The 16,345-nt window shown below is 36.3% G+C and overlaps 1 protein-coding gene across 1 annotated transcript in view; it reads left to right on the top strand.

Annotated features, from left to right (window-relative positions):
- The first annotated feature begins 4,974 nt into the window (after positions 1-4,974).
- The window catches only part of LOC102810184 (cytochrome b5 reductase 4-like), a 31,687-nt gene continuing 20,316 nt past the window's right edge, over positions 4,975-16,345 (top strand). Inside the window, exons 1-4 of the mRNA XM_006823032.3 lie at positions 4,975-5,278; positions 8,019-8,250; positions 12,509-12,609; positions 16,045-16,123. Coding sequence (XP_006823095.1) covers positions 5,210-5,278; positions 8,019-8,250; positions 12,509-12,609; positions 16,045-16,123 — 481 coding nt within the window. The 5' untranslated portion in view covers positions 4,975-5,209. The remainder of the gene's footprint in view (positions 5,279-8,018; positions 8,251-12,508; positions 12,610-16,044; positions 16,124-16,345) is intronic.

Raw genomic sequence — 16,345 nt, forward strand, 5'->3', positions numbered from 1 at the left:
TTTGCATAGAACAAATGAAAGACTAGGAGGTTACGGCATAGAACAAATGAAAGACTATGAGTTTGCATAGAACAAATGAAAGACTCGAAGTTTGCATAGAACAAATGAAAGACTAGGAGGTTACGGCATAGAACAAATGAAAGACTCGGAGTTTGCGTAGAGCAAATGAAAGACTCGGAGTTTGCATAGAACAAATGAAAGACTAGGGGATTGCATAGAACAAATGAAAGACTCGGAGTTTGCATAGAACAAATGAAAGACTAGGAGTTTCCATAGAAAAAATGAAAGACTCGGAGTTTGCATAGAACAAATGAAAGACTAGGAGTTTACATAGAACAAATGAAAGACTAGGAGTTTGCATAGAACAAATGAAAGACTAGAGAGGTTACGGCATAGAACAAATGAAAGACTCGGAGTTTGCATAGAACAAATGAAAGACTCGGAGTTTGCATAGAACAAATGAAAGACTCGGAGTTTGCATAGAACAAATGAAAGACTCGGAGTTTGCATAGAACAAATGAAAGACTAGGAGTTTGCATAGAACAAATGAAAGACTCGGAGTTTGCATAGAACAAATAAAAGACTCGAAGTTTGCATAGAACAAATGAAAGACTCGGAGTTTGCATAGAACAAATGAAAGACTAGGAGTTTCCATAGAAAAAATGAAAGACTCGGAGTTTGCATAGAACAAATGAAAGACTAGGAGTTTACATAGAACAAATGAAAGACTATGAGTTTGCATAGAACAAATGAAAGACTTGGAGGTTACGGCATAGAACAAATGAAAGACTCGGAGTTTGCGTAGAGCAAATGAAAGACTCGAAGTTTGCTTAGAACAAATGAAAGACTAGGGGTTTGCATAGAACAAATGAAAGACTCGGAGTTTGCATAGAACAAATGAAAGACTAGGAGATTCCATAGAACAAATGAAAGACTCGGAGTTTGCGTAGAGCAAATGAAAGACTCGAAGTTTGCATAGAACAAATGAAAGACTAGGAGTTTCCATAGAAAAAATGAAAGACTCGGAGTTTGCATAGAACAAATGAAAGACTAGGAGTTTCCATAGAACAAATGAAAGACTAGGAGTTTGCATTGAACAAATGAAAGACTCGAAGTTTGCATAGAACAAATGAAAGACTCTGAGGTTGCGACATAGAACAAATGAAAGACTCGGAGTTTGCATAGAACAAATGAAAGACTCGAAGTTTGCATAGAACAAATGAAAGACTAGGAGTTTGCATAGAACAAATGAAAGACTCGGAGTTTGCATAGAACAAATGAAAGACTAGGAGTTTGCATAGAACAAATGAAAGACTCGGAGTTTGCATAGAACAAATGAAAGACTAGGAGTTTGCATAGAACAAATGAAAGAATCGGAGTTTGCATAGAACAAATGAAAGACTTGGAGTTTGTATAGAACAAATGAAAAACTTGAAGTTTGCATAGAACAAATGAAAGACTCGAAGTTTGCATAGAACAAATGAAAGACTTGGAGTTTGTATAGAACAAATGAAAAAAAATCGGAGTTTGCATAGAACAAATGAAAAACTTGAAGTTTGCATAGAACAAATGAAAGACTCAGGGGTTGCGGCATAGAACAAATAAAAGTTCTGCAGCACTATAATTTGTTTCCTAAATAAATAACTTGAGACAAAATTAAAACAAAACACAACAAGAACAACATTATTTGTATATTACCCACAGTCTCTCTATTATCGATAGATGGGCTGTGCCTCCGGAACTTTGGCCTACATGCGAGTCTATTTTATGCCTATCCCAAGGCCGGGTTCTAATGTAAGTCATATTTGAACATTTCATATATAGTTAAAAACAATTCAAAAATACGCTATTGAAAGGTAGAGTGGAACCCCGGGAAAACATCATCAAAGTGGGGATGGGTTTCGTCATCTGCACATTTAAACCAGTTGAAAAACACTAAACCTATTGAAAACAAACTAAACCTTTTAAAATCAAAAACACTGAGCTCTACTTAAAGGGTTAATTACAGTCGTACCATAATCGTTCAGTTAATAAGTATTTATGGAAAGAAAGCTTAAAGAAAATTCTCGGGAGTAAAGTATAAGTTGACCATAGGCCACAACGGATTTGACAGCATGGCGCCCTCTGTGTCAGATATACCGACATTAAACCCCATCGATTTTACGTTTTTGTATTTTCAAAATTATGAACAAGTATTGACGTATTTTTGGATTTTAAATTTCAGACGTTGTTGAGATAAACCAGTGTACGTCATCGTGGCATTTCATGGGAAATATTTAACAATACATCACCCTAAAGTCACATGATACAGCGTCCCATACTAGGATACTAGGGCGAAGCTTGCTAACACAATCGTTTTTTTTTTCTTTGGGGGGTGGAATAAATTGATGAACTATACGAACACATCAAATATATCCCGCACACAAATATGATGCGGGTGACTTTTTGGAACCAGAAAGTACGTTATATGTACAACGACATTAGAATATACGACATTTACATGCCCCTCATTCAGTCAAACGAGTTTCGTTTTTCATAATTTTTGCAGCAAAGTGCATGAAATGTATTTAGGAAAATGTATAATAAATGTGCCTAGATATATACAACGCATTATTTAAGAGATTACCACGTAATTCTAGAATGATCGCAAAATAACTACAATTTGACTGACTGCAATTCTTGCCTGTAATGTTAAAATGCTGTTGTTTTTTTGAATACTCACTAATAAATTGTCTCCACACTGGGGAACAATAATCCGAGAACGGCAGAATAAACAATACATTTTGCGAGTTACATGTAATTGCTAAGAAGTTTTGGTGATGTTTGGTCGTCCCAACTAAGTTCTTCATCCGGGTCTATTTTTACTCGATCATCTTCTCACAATGGACGGTGTCGACTTGTTTTCAATTAAAGCGGGGGAGTCGTCACTTGCACATGCGTCAGATGGCCAAAGCATGTCATTGTTTACAAACAAGTGTCTACCCATGAGCCTTTGCGTTTTTAACGTGTTGTTATCGTCGCTTGGGACTCAATTCCCGTGCGTGCGCATGTGACGACCCTCCCCCTTTAATATGTGCAAAGATCTAGTAAGTGTGCTACGTTTCTGACGGGTTGTGATCAGCATACATGTGCAATTTGTTGTCATTTTACACAAAACCATAAATCATTAATAACTAAAAGGAAATACAACGCCCCTTCCCCCTAGAATAGAGTCACGGGAAACACTGGCGAATCCAGAAATTCGGTAAGCTCTGGTGGACTCGGTTTGTCAACGCGCGACTACCCCTAAATCCGCGCGTGGAGAACACCAACTGAACTGAATGTCTAAACATAGCTAAATACGAAGATAACAATTGTTTCCTGACACGGTTAATCGACTGAGGTCACTTTGGGTCAAGAAAGTACATTTTTAGCCCAAATGTTCAATATAATCTGTATTTTGAGAAACCTATCCGTACTTGCTGCAGTTTATGCAGCTCTTTTGGTCGTGGTATACGTTGCGGGCACGTAATGTCAGAATAGCCTAAGCGGCCAATAAGAGCTGCCAAACTGCAGCAATATCCGTACTAGTTATTTCTATAATGCTATATAGGCGTTCAGATGACATTGAAGTTTGAACTGCTTTTTTATGTTGAGTTCTGATTTCATTTTCTTGTATTCCATTATTAGTTGAATTCTCATGGTCAACCCATAATTCACCAATTTATTGTCAGTATCTACTAGGTGTGTCACAACGTACACCAATTACGGCCATGTACAGTGAGTTAGGCAGATACTCCCTAGATGTATTTATTAAAAAAAAAAAAAATTAAATATTACAGTCGGGCCATGAATTCCAATAATGTGTTACTCAAGAAAGTGACCGAAATGGTTGTGGTTAACCGAAATGTTAATAGTAAATGGTATTTAAAGGTAACATCGTTATTAAACAATATTTAACAATATCATTGTTAACACCCGTGATAAATTAACCTCGGTACAAATAAAACAAATTGATTTGGGCATAAAAGATTTATTCCCAACACAATGGAAAGGCGAGATTCATAATGATATAGTAACCGCACCAAAGCAAATGAAAAAAAAAACTGGAAACATATCGGCTAATCAAACCTTGAGCCATATTAATCAAGCTAAACAATTTTGAACTGCGTAGTATGTTACTAAATTTCGTCTTAGTGACCATAGTCTCAAAATTGAAATGGGTCGTCATAAAAAAATCCCCTTAAATAACGGGGTTTGTGACATGTGTAACAAAGGTCTAATTGAGGATGAAATGCATTTTCTGATGGAATGCAACAAATATGATGAGTTGTGCACTAAACTGTTCAATAAAGCTAAAGATAAGATCCCAGCATTTGAAAATAAACCTGCAGAGAAAAAAATCATGGAATTGTTACAGAATGAAAACATTATTATACCAGTAGTACAGTTCATAAGTAAAAACTTTGAAGTCAGGAAGCAGGATCTTACTTGACATTTTAATGCCTGCTGTCAGTAATATTCAACTTTTACTCTATTTTCTACGTTATGACAACTTGAATTTTTACCTATTTTTTATTATTTTAGTAATCTTACATTATTTAGTATTTTAGTGATTTTGTAATATTTTATTAATTTAGTGATTGTATTTTGTTATCTAACGTTTGGTTTTTTTCTTGTACCTTGTGTGACCATTTCCTTTCCTTCAAGGGGTTGTGTAAGAGTTAATAAGTAAATACAAAAAAAAACCTCAAGCGATTTTGTTTAGCAGGTTTAGTTTTTTCCGGGGTTTCAACACAAGCCTGTTGAAACCCGGAGCTGAAACAAATCACAAATAACGTTGGACCAGTTGCAATGATGTTTATAAATTGCCGTAAAAAAATGCTTGTAGCTGTCCTTTGAAACTTAGCAGTAATGCGTTGCCGTATATAACCTTTGACCCGCCCACCTCTATATCAAGGTCATAACGGTCACGTGACACAATCTCAGCGCGATGTTTGGCACATTCATAATGTAATCATCATGAGCGTTTCGGTGACTTTCACAGAGTGAACTTATTCATTACATCGCATATCTACTCTATACTTGACAACAGGGTATCTAACGTGTACATCTTTCACACCAGCCACGGTTTAAATACATTTTCAAGCTGGGTTGCGCTTCGTCAAATTCAGCTCCCAACAGTCGCGATTCACTTGATAGGAATGAATCAGGACGTGACGGCAGAAACATGGCGACCAGACGTGAAAGCGGCGGCAGCAGCAGAGTCGGTACTGGGCCTGCGTTGTCAGTACCACAGGTAAGGTTCTAGATCATCTCGTGAATGCCGAGAAATTTGTCACGAAGCCAGAAATGAACACATATCTGCCATCATTTTTAAACACTGTATTTTGTCCATCGTTCATTTGAATATACTCTCATCATTAGCTTATTTTGAAATATTGTTTCCATGGAAACGTTTCATGAAGAAGTCACTCTAGTATTCAAATGAATCTCGCTTGGTACGTGCAATTCAGCACGAGTTGTCCAATATTTTTAGACACACAACACAATTATGAGGACAAAAACAAAAGTTTTACTTCTCGTCACAGGGAAGATTGAAAAATAATTTTAATTTAATTTTTTTTTGTATTAAAATTATTCACTACTACTACAATAAGATATATTTTTAAAGGTGCAATAAGAACGAGAACATGCCATTTTTAATATTAATTTCTGAAACTACATTTTATTAAATGCATTGGATTACAAATTAAAGGTGGCCGTCGCGCTGCGCATGTGCAAAATTTGTGTTGATAAACATTGATTTCGCCACAATCCGATACGCTTTTCTAATAGAAATCACAAATTCGAGGTTTGACCTTGATGCGACTTGCATTATAATTACCGCCGGCGACTCCTTCGATACTTTCCAATCACCTAAAAAATACCTGATTAAAGCTTGGTAACGTCTCAGTTTGTATTCGTTGATCTGCGCAACAGTCAAAGTGGCCATCTTTGTTTATAGACCCATATATGCATGCGACGGCGCAACGATCATGCCTTTTAACATGAGCTAAAAAAGCTATTCTTGTAGCACATAATTATATATTCATAAAACAATGAAATCCTCGCATTAGCAATGATTGTTTTGGTATGTACAATCTCTGCACTTATGTATGCAAAATCAACATATTTAGTTTACAATATCATACCTGAGTTGGGTCCTCAGCATGCCAAGTCAAACAACAGTAGAAACGTGTGTTTTTGTTTATACACCAGGTTTCATGAAGGCATGAATTTGTTTTATAGACATTTAAAAATATTTATGAAACATTTATCTGGAATGATCCACGTACTTCATTCATATCCAGAGAAGATATGTTCATTGGCTGTAGAAATCATTTGGTAACGTCCATTACCAATGTGACTTCGGGTTTGGTTTGAGACTGGGTTTGTTCAATCATTGTCCGATTTACTGCAATGAATCCAAAAGATAGAACCCGTCAAATGTGTTTAAAACACTTGTGCTTTATTTGCTGAAAAAAAAAAGAATCAGTTCGCACAAAGCGTTAAATTGCGAAATCGAGTCAGTGTCAGAGGAGAAGTTTAAGATTAACTGACTGTAGTGGAGTTGTTTTCCAATCACCATTTAAATGTATAAACATTGATAAATATTTTAAAGCGCGGTAGTCGTCGCACAACACATGTTCGAATTTCATGTAAATAAACAATGTATTTTACGCGCGTTGTATATCGTCGCTATGAGTCCCATATTGAACAGGATGCGGCACGACGACTGCCACCTTTTAATGTAAGACTAATTCACGATTTCATGATTCCTGATTTATTACATCTTTAACATCTTTATTTGTATTGAACAAAACGAACGAAATCAAACATTTTGCTATTTTTCCCTAAGCGGCATGCTGAAGCAGTATGCAAAATTGAAAAAAATAAAAAATGTGTGAAGTACAACATCAATAATAAACAACCAGCATTGCCATATTAGATGAGTCGTTGTAGGTAAGATGCGACCAGCTTTATATGGAGTATAGTATCAACTACTTAGCACTCTGGTGACTTCATTATAATTAATAATAATATATTTATTGTAATCATATCTACTTTGGAATATTAATGTTATGATACAATGAAGAAGAAATAAATGATAATGAATGTTTTATTGTCATTATGATTTACTATGTATTTTCGACAGTAGAGTTATGCGAACGTAATATTTAGCTTGTTAAATCTAGCTTAGTTTAATTTTAAATCCACCATATATCTGAATTATGCAGTTTCATGCATTTGGCTAAATACATCTCATACTGCAATTATAATTTTGATAAATACTACAATGAATAAGTTAAGTTTAATCATGAAAATACCTTGACAGGCAATCTGTAATTCAGGTACAGTTATGTATCATACTTTGATTAGAAAGTTGCATACCTTGATATTGAGGAAATAGATAATTTTGTTACTGTTTTTTTTTTCTTTTTTTTTGCATGGGATGTATTTTTTTTTAATTTTATTTTGTTTTTTTTACAAAAATGATTTTATTCTTTTACTTCCTAAATATAATTAGTGACCATAAGCTTTCTGTAAAGCAGTCCACTATAATGACTAACTTTTTTTTTTTTTATCATAAATCTAGATTTGATGCTGATTGTGACAGAAATAAACAGTTAAAAGATAGTCCATTGGGGAAAGAAACAGCTAACAAAAATAAAAAAGAAACTCAATCTGCCTACCCAATATTTTGTTAGCAGGCCTGTTACTGAAAACACAGATTTTTTGTGCTTTAACCTTATCCGTTTATTTAATCTACTTTTTGTTTATTACTGTAAAATACTTTATTATAGCTGGATTTAGTCGTGGGTGATTGGTATGGAATTTATTTTCACTGATTTTTGATGAGTTGAATGTAAAATATAAGAAAAAAGGCATATTCGCTGGATTTTTTTTTTTCACTGAATCACGCCTACAGCAAATATGAATTTCAAACGAAAATAAAGTATTTTACAATATATTATATTAATTTAATTTATACACAGACACAGTTCCCAGCCATCAATTCACCCCAGAGACTTGGCTCCTCGACACCATCACTGCAGTCTACAAGCAGGAGTAAGGTAGAATTAAAGCCAGGGAGGTCATTGATGGACTGGATTAGGCTAGGAAAGAGTGGACAAGATTTGACAGGAGTCGGCGGTACATTGACAAATGTTACTAAAGAGGAATTATCGAAACACAATAAAGAAGACGATGTATGGATGTGTATCAAAGGTGAGTATGCACGGCCTTGTTTGTCTTTGCATTACTTTAAAGCTTTATTTTATAGACCGTTTTGTTGAGAGAGAAAATGTCATAGTACCGGGTAGTGAACATTCTGTTGCGACCTTAAGGACAACTACATGCAGTCAAAATGATTATCTTGAAATGTTGTTCCCACGAATAATATAATTATCTTGAAAATTGATAACAGAGAAAATTAAATACAGTCAAACCTCGTTAGTGCGAATATCAAGGCCCCAGGTGAATATATTCGTTATAACCGGTGTTCGTAATAACCGATCACCACTAGAGGGCGCTTTACAAAAACAAACTAATTACCATAAGTCAGGGTAAACAAAACTATGGCGCCATTTTAAACATTAGACCAAGCATGGAACTATATGGACCAAGCATTAAAAACACACAAATAGTATTGAAATAAACGTTGTCATGTTTATTAAAATAATATTAAAATGGAAAATATAAATGTTGAATTCGGAATGCTTCATTCTCTGTCCTAAATCTTCGGCCTTTGCCTGGAGGATAGGACCGCTGATTGGGACATTCATAGAACGGGCACTGGTAAACCATTTCAGCAATGCCTGCTCAACGTCGTCGACTGCTGAAAACCGCATTCGCTTCCGCCACGGCTCAATTTTGTTGTGTTCGAACATCTTCAAAACATCAGTTTTTTTCTTTAAAATCGTTGACAGTGTACTGGGTTTAACATCAAATTTTCGACAGACATCCTCGTGACGAATGCCCGACTCAATCGCTTTGATCATTTGGACTTTACAGTCCAACGACAAGGCACGCCGTTTGACACGAGTTGACATTTTGAAGTCAGGACGGAAACTGGCATCTCACTCGTAGTCGCCGTAATTTATCTAAAATTTACAGCGTCCATGCTTCACACTTTTTTATTGTGAATCTTAAAATTAAAAACTCGAGCAGCAAGGGCGTCGAAAGTGACTAGACACTGGAAGTCACGTACACAAAAGATTTTCACGCCCAGTGAATGGCTACATTGTTTTTATTTTACGCTGCACAGCTCAAGCCCACTGCCAACAGCGGAAGCGTAACACCGTGTATTTGGCGGTTCGTTTTAGGATTTCGCAGCTGTTTGAGCGAATGAAATGTTCGCTATAGGTGTTACAGACCATTGTTTTTCAGAGAAAATCCTTTCGTACTAAGCGGGTTTTCGTAATAAACGAGTTCGTTCTAAGCGTTGTCAATTACCATAGGGATAATGGATTTTCAAACGGGACTTAGGTGTTCGTTCGTTGTAACCGGTATTTCGTTGTAACCGAGTTCGTATTAACGAGTTTTGACTGTACTTTATAGTGTTCAAGTGACATAAACCTCCATTTGACATAAATACCTATTTATGCTTTGTTAATTGAGATATACATGTGTGGGTAATTGAATATCTTGACTCAATAGATGTTTAAACCATGTTATTTTAATTCTACACATTTCTTTTCATTTTAACACTATTATTACATTATAACTAGAATGAAAATCATTTACAGACACTTATTACATGTACATATATACCCTTTCTTCTCTCTGAATTGATGATCTTAATTTTATTAAAAAAAAAGGCTTATCCTAATATTTTTAACCTGGACAATGCTCTGAAAAATTACTGCTGTGTAAAATTAATTAAAATGTTTCAAACTTGATCCTTGAAAATTTGGCATAGATATATTTTAACATTAATACTCATTTTCATTTTCATCATTGGCAAACAAAGCTTGAGACCTGAAAAATCCTAGGAGTTTCGGGCTCTTCCTATTCTGAGAACTTTACATTGTGAGTCAGTTTCCTGTGGGATTGTTATTAGCCACTGAAACTAAATTAAAATCCCTTTCAAGCGATGCAATATACTCCGAGCGATATCTTACTTGTAGCCCATTCTCAAATAATTGTTTTCTTTGTGATTAAAAAAAGGAAAAACATTTGTTATGTGGACAGAACGCGATTAAGGTGATTGTTTTACCTCTTCTCCGTGTGGCCTACATTTTTTGATTTATGGGAAAAAAGAAATAAGACCAATGTCCCTTCAGGTGAAACTGAGAAGACCTCCAAGGCTGTAAGTAATGTGATAATACACTTGGCTTCCTGTGATTAGCATTAAAACTATCTCTTGCTGGGATTGTATTGCTTTCTTCAATCCATTAAGTGTTTGACCTTGTTTCTACACAGCATGTAAGTCTTGCATGTCATTTTATGCTTCATGTTAAAGTGAAGAAAAATTCATAAATGAATATTTTATGGAAAGTCAAAAGTATGTAAATTTGTTTTTAATTTCACTGTCGATCTTTTTTTTAAGAAAAATGGTAAAATACATGCATGAAGTGCCATTTTAGCAGCAGTTTCCACAGACCACAATGAAAACACATTTTCTTGGGGAAAAAAACACTAAAATTATTGTCAATTTTCAATACTTTTTAATACCTTGTAAGACACTTTACATGTATATTATTTCTTTTATCATACATCACGGAACAAAAATTTTAGAATATTGAGATATTTCTTTACCATAGAAAACAATAAAATGCCCTGAAACATGCTATTTGATGCCTTCTTCGATGACAGCAGAGCTGTTACTATAGGTGATTTTCTATCATTGTGGCCTAGTGTCTGGCGTCCTGTGTCAATTTTTCCTTTAAATGACTTCTTCCTCAAAGGTTCTATCTCTATTGCATTTATATCTTCACATCTGTGAAAAATCTTCCAAGTGCTATTCATTGCTTCTACCTATACTATATATATTGAGCCGAGAATGATGGAAATTTTCAAAAATACATTTTTTATGATAGAGTAATCTTTAAAACTACCATATTGTTACTTAGTTAGATAGTACCTCTTCATATAGCATTATGCAATTCAAAATGGCCACCTGGTGGCCATGTCAGTTGTCAAAAAGAATTACCAAAATCATGGAATGAAATAGCAATAATAGTATCTATCCTCGGGGGCGGACATCCGGGCATTTTCTACCGCCTGGCAACCCTCGTGGTGAAAACAAAGACCAAAAACTCGCAGAAAACGGTACTTTGCGATGGTTGTTGAGACTCCTCTGAACAGTGTAATAAGATTAGCCCTACGTGTGTAACATATATGAATTTGGTTGTTCGGGATTACTTCAAAGTTGAGTTTGTGTTGTTTTCTCGAGTTTTCACCGGCTCCACCGGCGTTCCACAGCAGCGCGCACAAAGCCCCATAGAAATACGTGGTACAGTGGTGCGCGTCTTAGCAACGTAGAACGTCCGTGACGTAGCTCCGCCCCCGAGGATTAAACATTTTTTTTTATTCTATTGAGGGGTGCTTATGAATTGTTGAAGTTCTCAGAAAAGCAAAATGTTTTCAGGTTGGGGATATTTCATCTATGTGTTCTTTTCATTTTCAGTGCATCAAAAGTTATCCTACAAGAAGTACAAAGAAAGGTGTCTGATTCCACATTGGTGAACTTCAACAATTTGAGAGCACCCCTTATTAGTGTTATAGCCAGAAAATAAAAAAAGTGTCTGTGTAATAACTTGCATGTCAAATGAAATTATCTGTATAAAATGTGGAGTGCCTATTTAAAATGACAGGCAGACAGACTGCTGGTTAAAAGGTTTTAGGATGCATATTTACATAACAAATATTATACATGTATTTTGTATTTTTCTCAATTCTTGGCAATTTGGATGAATGAACGATCGTTGTATGAGTAACTATGGAAACAAATTTTTTTTTTCCATTGAAATTTGTGAATAGTATAGTCTTTGCAAATACTGAATTGTACTGCAGGGAGAAATTTGTTGTTAGTGGTTGTTACACAGCACATGTTCAAATTTTGTGGAAACAAACAATGTATTATTGAACAAAATGTGGCGTAATGACTCTAGCGCTTTTAAGCAAACTACCAATAAATGAATAATCAACTAAAAATAAAATTAACTTATTTAAAAAAACTCATAAGATTGTAACCGTTAACTGAAAAAATGTCATTCAATAAATGTCAAATCTGAAAAAAGGTTATAAAAATAAAAATTGAAATAAAGTAAATTTTTTGATTAATTTTCATTTTGGTGACATTTGAAAATTTTAGAGTATTCATGAATGTCTATGCTTCAATTTCTTCAGGATCACACGGATTAATGGATTTGCTATTCACTAAATACGATATTTTATTTTATTCGCACTTGATTTCAATTAATTATTTTGCAACTGATTAAATGAATTACTTTCCTGAGTCATTTTTCATCTTGTGTTTCAGGTAAAGTGTTTAATGTGACATCGTATTTAGAATATCACCCAGGGGGTGTACAAGAATTAATGCGTGGAGCTGGAAATGATGCCACACAGTTATTTAATGAGGTAATATTATTAACATTATTTTCCCTCAAAAACGCTGTATTCTGAAACTTAATTTATCAAGGAGATATATAAGGAGTTATAAATGATGATTTAATTAATTAAGTCTCTGATTTAGTTTCACAAATGCATTTAATAGCAGGCCATCATCCTGTAACAGGCCAAAAAATAAATAAAAAGGCTCTCGGCAGTGTGAACTGCTGCAGTGAGACCGACGTAGGCGGTCGGGGCAGAGAGTAGACGGCCAATTTGGGCTTGTAGCAGGCCATATGGCCGGCAGCCTGCTCTTAACGAAATCCCTGCATGTATCTATTGAAGTTGTTATCGATGAATACCTGGTAATAAAATTAAATGCCTAGCTACGATGCTAGTAATATCCCATTGTGGTCAGCTATTGTGATTGGTTGAATGAAAGTCTGGAGGTTGCATTATATGAAATACCCATTGCACAGCATTTACATTGGTCAGTATATCAAATATAAAATATTTGATTCCTTGGCACATATTTAATAAATCTGAATGGATAATGAGATATTTGCAGCATTGTAGTTAGGCTTTAGTGGAATGGTGTGTAGTAAGTGGAAATATGACAGTGACCTGTTTCGGTTGAATGTATGCGAAGGAGGTCGAATCGACTTGAATTTACTTCACATCCGGTCAACAGAAATATGCAGTTTTAAGCACATATTGATTCTGTGTTGTCAACATTCACCGTTATTTTTTTACAATTCAGAAACATTTCATAAAATATACGTAAAATTTTACGTTCATACACACAAAATGAATAAAAACAAAATTATTTATATCCCCATGGTATCCGTATGTGCCTTGGTAAAATATTTCTCGGGGACAAAATACAAACGTATACAATCAACTTACAAAACTGGTGCAAACAGATGCCCTTTTTTGTCACAAGCGCATTCAGTTACATGGCTACCATGGAACATGCCCGGGAACTATTGAAAAGGGTCTAGGGAGTTATAGCGAAAAAATTCACCAGGATTCTAGTGAATCACAGAACAATTCACCAGGTTTCTAGAAAGTCGCAGTCTACAATTCAATGGGTTCGAGCAAGTCACAGTATACAATTCACCATGATCCTAGGGAGTTGCAGTGCACAATTTACAGGTTCCTAGGGAGCTGCAGTGTACTATTCACAGCGTTCCTAAGGAGTGGCAGTATACAATTCACAGGGATCCTAGGGAGTTGCAGTGTATAATTCACCAGGATCCTAGAGTTGCAGTGTACAATTCACCGGGTCCTCGGAAGTAGCAGTGTATAATTCACCAGGTCCTAGGGAGTCAGTGTACGATTCACCAGGTCCTAGGGAGTAGCAGTGTACAATTCACAGCGTTCCGAAGGAGTTACTATATACAATTCACCAGGTCCTAGGGAGTCACAGTATACAATTCACAGGGATCCTAGGGAGTTGCAGTGTACAATTCACCAGGTTCTAGGGAGTTGCAGTGTACAATTCACAGGGATCCTAGGGAGTTGCAGTGTATAATTCACCAGGATCCTAGAGTTGCAGTGTACAATTCACCGGGTCCTCGGAAGTAGCAGTGTATAATTCACCAGGTCCTAGGGAGTCAGTGTACAATTCACCAGGTCCTAGGGAGTAGCAGTGTACAATTCACAGCGTTCCGAAGGAGTTACTATATACAATTCACCAGGTCCTAGGGAGTCACAGTATACAATTCACCAGGTTCTAGGGAGTTGCAGTGTACAATTCACCAGGTTCTAGGGAGTCACAGTATACAATTCACAGGGATCCTAGGGAGTTGCAGTGTACAATTCACCAGGTTCTAGGGAGTTGCAGTGTACAATTCACCAGGTTCTAGGGAGTTGCAGTGTACAATTCACCAGGTTCTAGGGAGTTGCAGTGTACAATTCACCAGGTTCTAGGGAGTTGCAGTGTACAAGTCACCAGGTTCTAGGGAGTTGCAGTGTACAATTCACCAGGTTCTAGGGAGTTGCAGTGTACAATTCACCAGGTTCTAGGGGGTTGCAGTGTACAATTCACCAGGTTCTAGGGAATCACAGTATACAATTCACAGGGATCCTAGGGAGTTGCAGTGTACAATTCACTAGGTTCTAGGGAGTTGCAGTGTACAATTCACCAGGTTCTAGGGAGTTGCAGTGTACAATTCACCAGGTTCTAGGGAGTTGCAGTGTACAATTCACCAGGTTCTAGGGAGTTGCAGTGTACAATTCACCAGGTTCTAGGGAGTTGCAGTGTACAATTCACCAGGTTCTAGGGAGTCACAGTATACAATTCACAGGGATCCTAGGGAGTTGCAGTGTACAATTCACCAGGTTCTAGGGAGTTGCAGTGTACAATTCACCAGGTTCTAGGGAGTTGCAGTGTACAATTCACCAGGTTCTAGGGAGTTGCAGTGTACAAGTCACCAGGTTCTAGGGAGTTGCAGTGTACAATTCACCAGGTTCTAGGGAGTTGCAGTGTACAATTCACCAGGTTCTAGGGGGTTGCAGTGTACAATTCACCAGGTTCTAGGGAATCACAGTATACAATTCACAGGGATCCTAGGGAGTTGCAGTGTATAATTCACTAGGTTCTAGGGAGTTGCAGTGTACAATTCACCAGGTTCTAGGGAGTTGCAGTGTACAATTCACCAGGTTCTAGGGAGTTGCAGTGTACAATTCACCAGGTTCTAGGGAGTTGCAGTGTACAATTCACCAGGTTCTAGGGAGTTGCAGTGTACAATTCACCAGGTTCTAGGGAGTTGCAGTGTCGAATTCACCAGGTTCTAGGGAGTTGCAGTGTACAATTCACCAGGTTCTAGGGAGTTGCAGTGTACAATTCACCAGGTTCTAGGGAGTTGCAGTGTACAATTCACCAGGTTCTAGGGAGTTGCAGTTTATAATTCACCAGGTTCTAGGGAGTTGCAGTGTACAATTCACCAGGTCCTAGGGAGTCACAGTATACAATTCACAGGGATCCCAGGGAGTTGCAGTGTACAATTCACCAGGTTCTAGGGAGTTACAGTATACAATTCAGAGGTATCCTAGGGAGTTGCAGTGTATAATTCACTAGGTCCTAGGGAGTCACTGACATTTCTTCATCAAAAAAAAATTATAGTTTACAGTTATTACTGTAGTAATCTAAAAAGCTGTTTGAGGGACTAGCATATGCCTTACATGGTTCATCTGTTGATAACTTTTGTGAACAAAATCCACTAGATAAATAAATTGCTAAAATGCTCATTGCTGAGTATTTTAATATTCTAACTGCCACTGTCAACTTGTGGTTGACACATGGTTTACACATGGTTATAACATCCCACTTGTTTATTGGTATGTTGGATCACCTGTTACACAATGTGCATTGGATATGTACAGGACTTTCAATTGATCTCTTGCCAATTTAAAACATTTATTGTAGTACTGGTACATGTAATACTGAATCTTTTATTTCAGGTTCATAAATGGGTGAATTATGAATCTATGCTTGAAAAATGTTTTGTTGGTAAACTTGAAGTCACAACATCAAGACAAGGTATTCACGAGTTAATTTTTTATTGTCATGGTTTTATAGCATTAATTTTATTAGTCATACATACTGCCTTCTCAAGCTGAATATTTGAGTAAATAGGTCTCATCTCTTGTAGTATTTTACCATTTTCCCACTGGTCGGTTTTATTTTGTTTACTAGGTCTGAATATACTCCACTGGGTCTGAATGTACTCCATTGGGTCTGAATATATACTCCACTGGGTCT

This window comes from Saccoglossus kowalevskii, chromosome 18 (genome assembly GCF_978046115.1).
Source record: "Saccoglossus kowalevskii chromosome 18, keSacKowa6.1, whole genome shotgun sequence".
Classification (NCBI taxonomy): domain Eukaryota; kingdom Metazoa; phylum Hemichordata; class Enteropneusta; family Harrimaniidae; genus Saccoglossus; species Saccoglossus kowalevskii.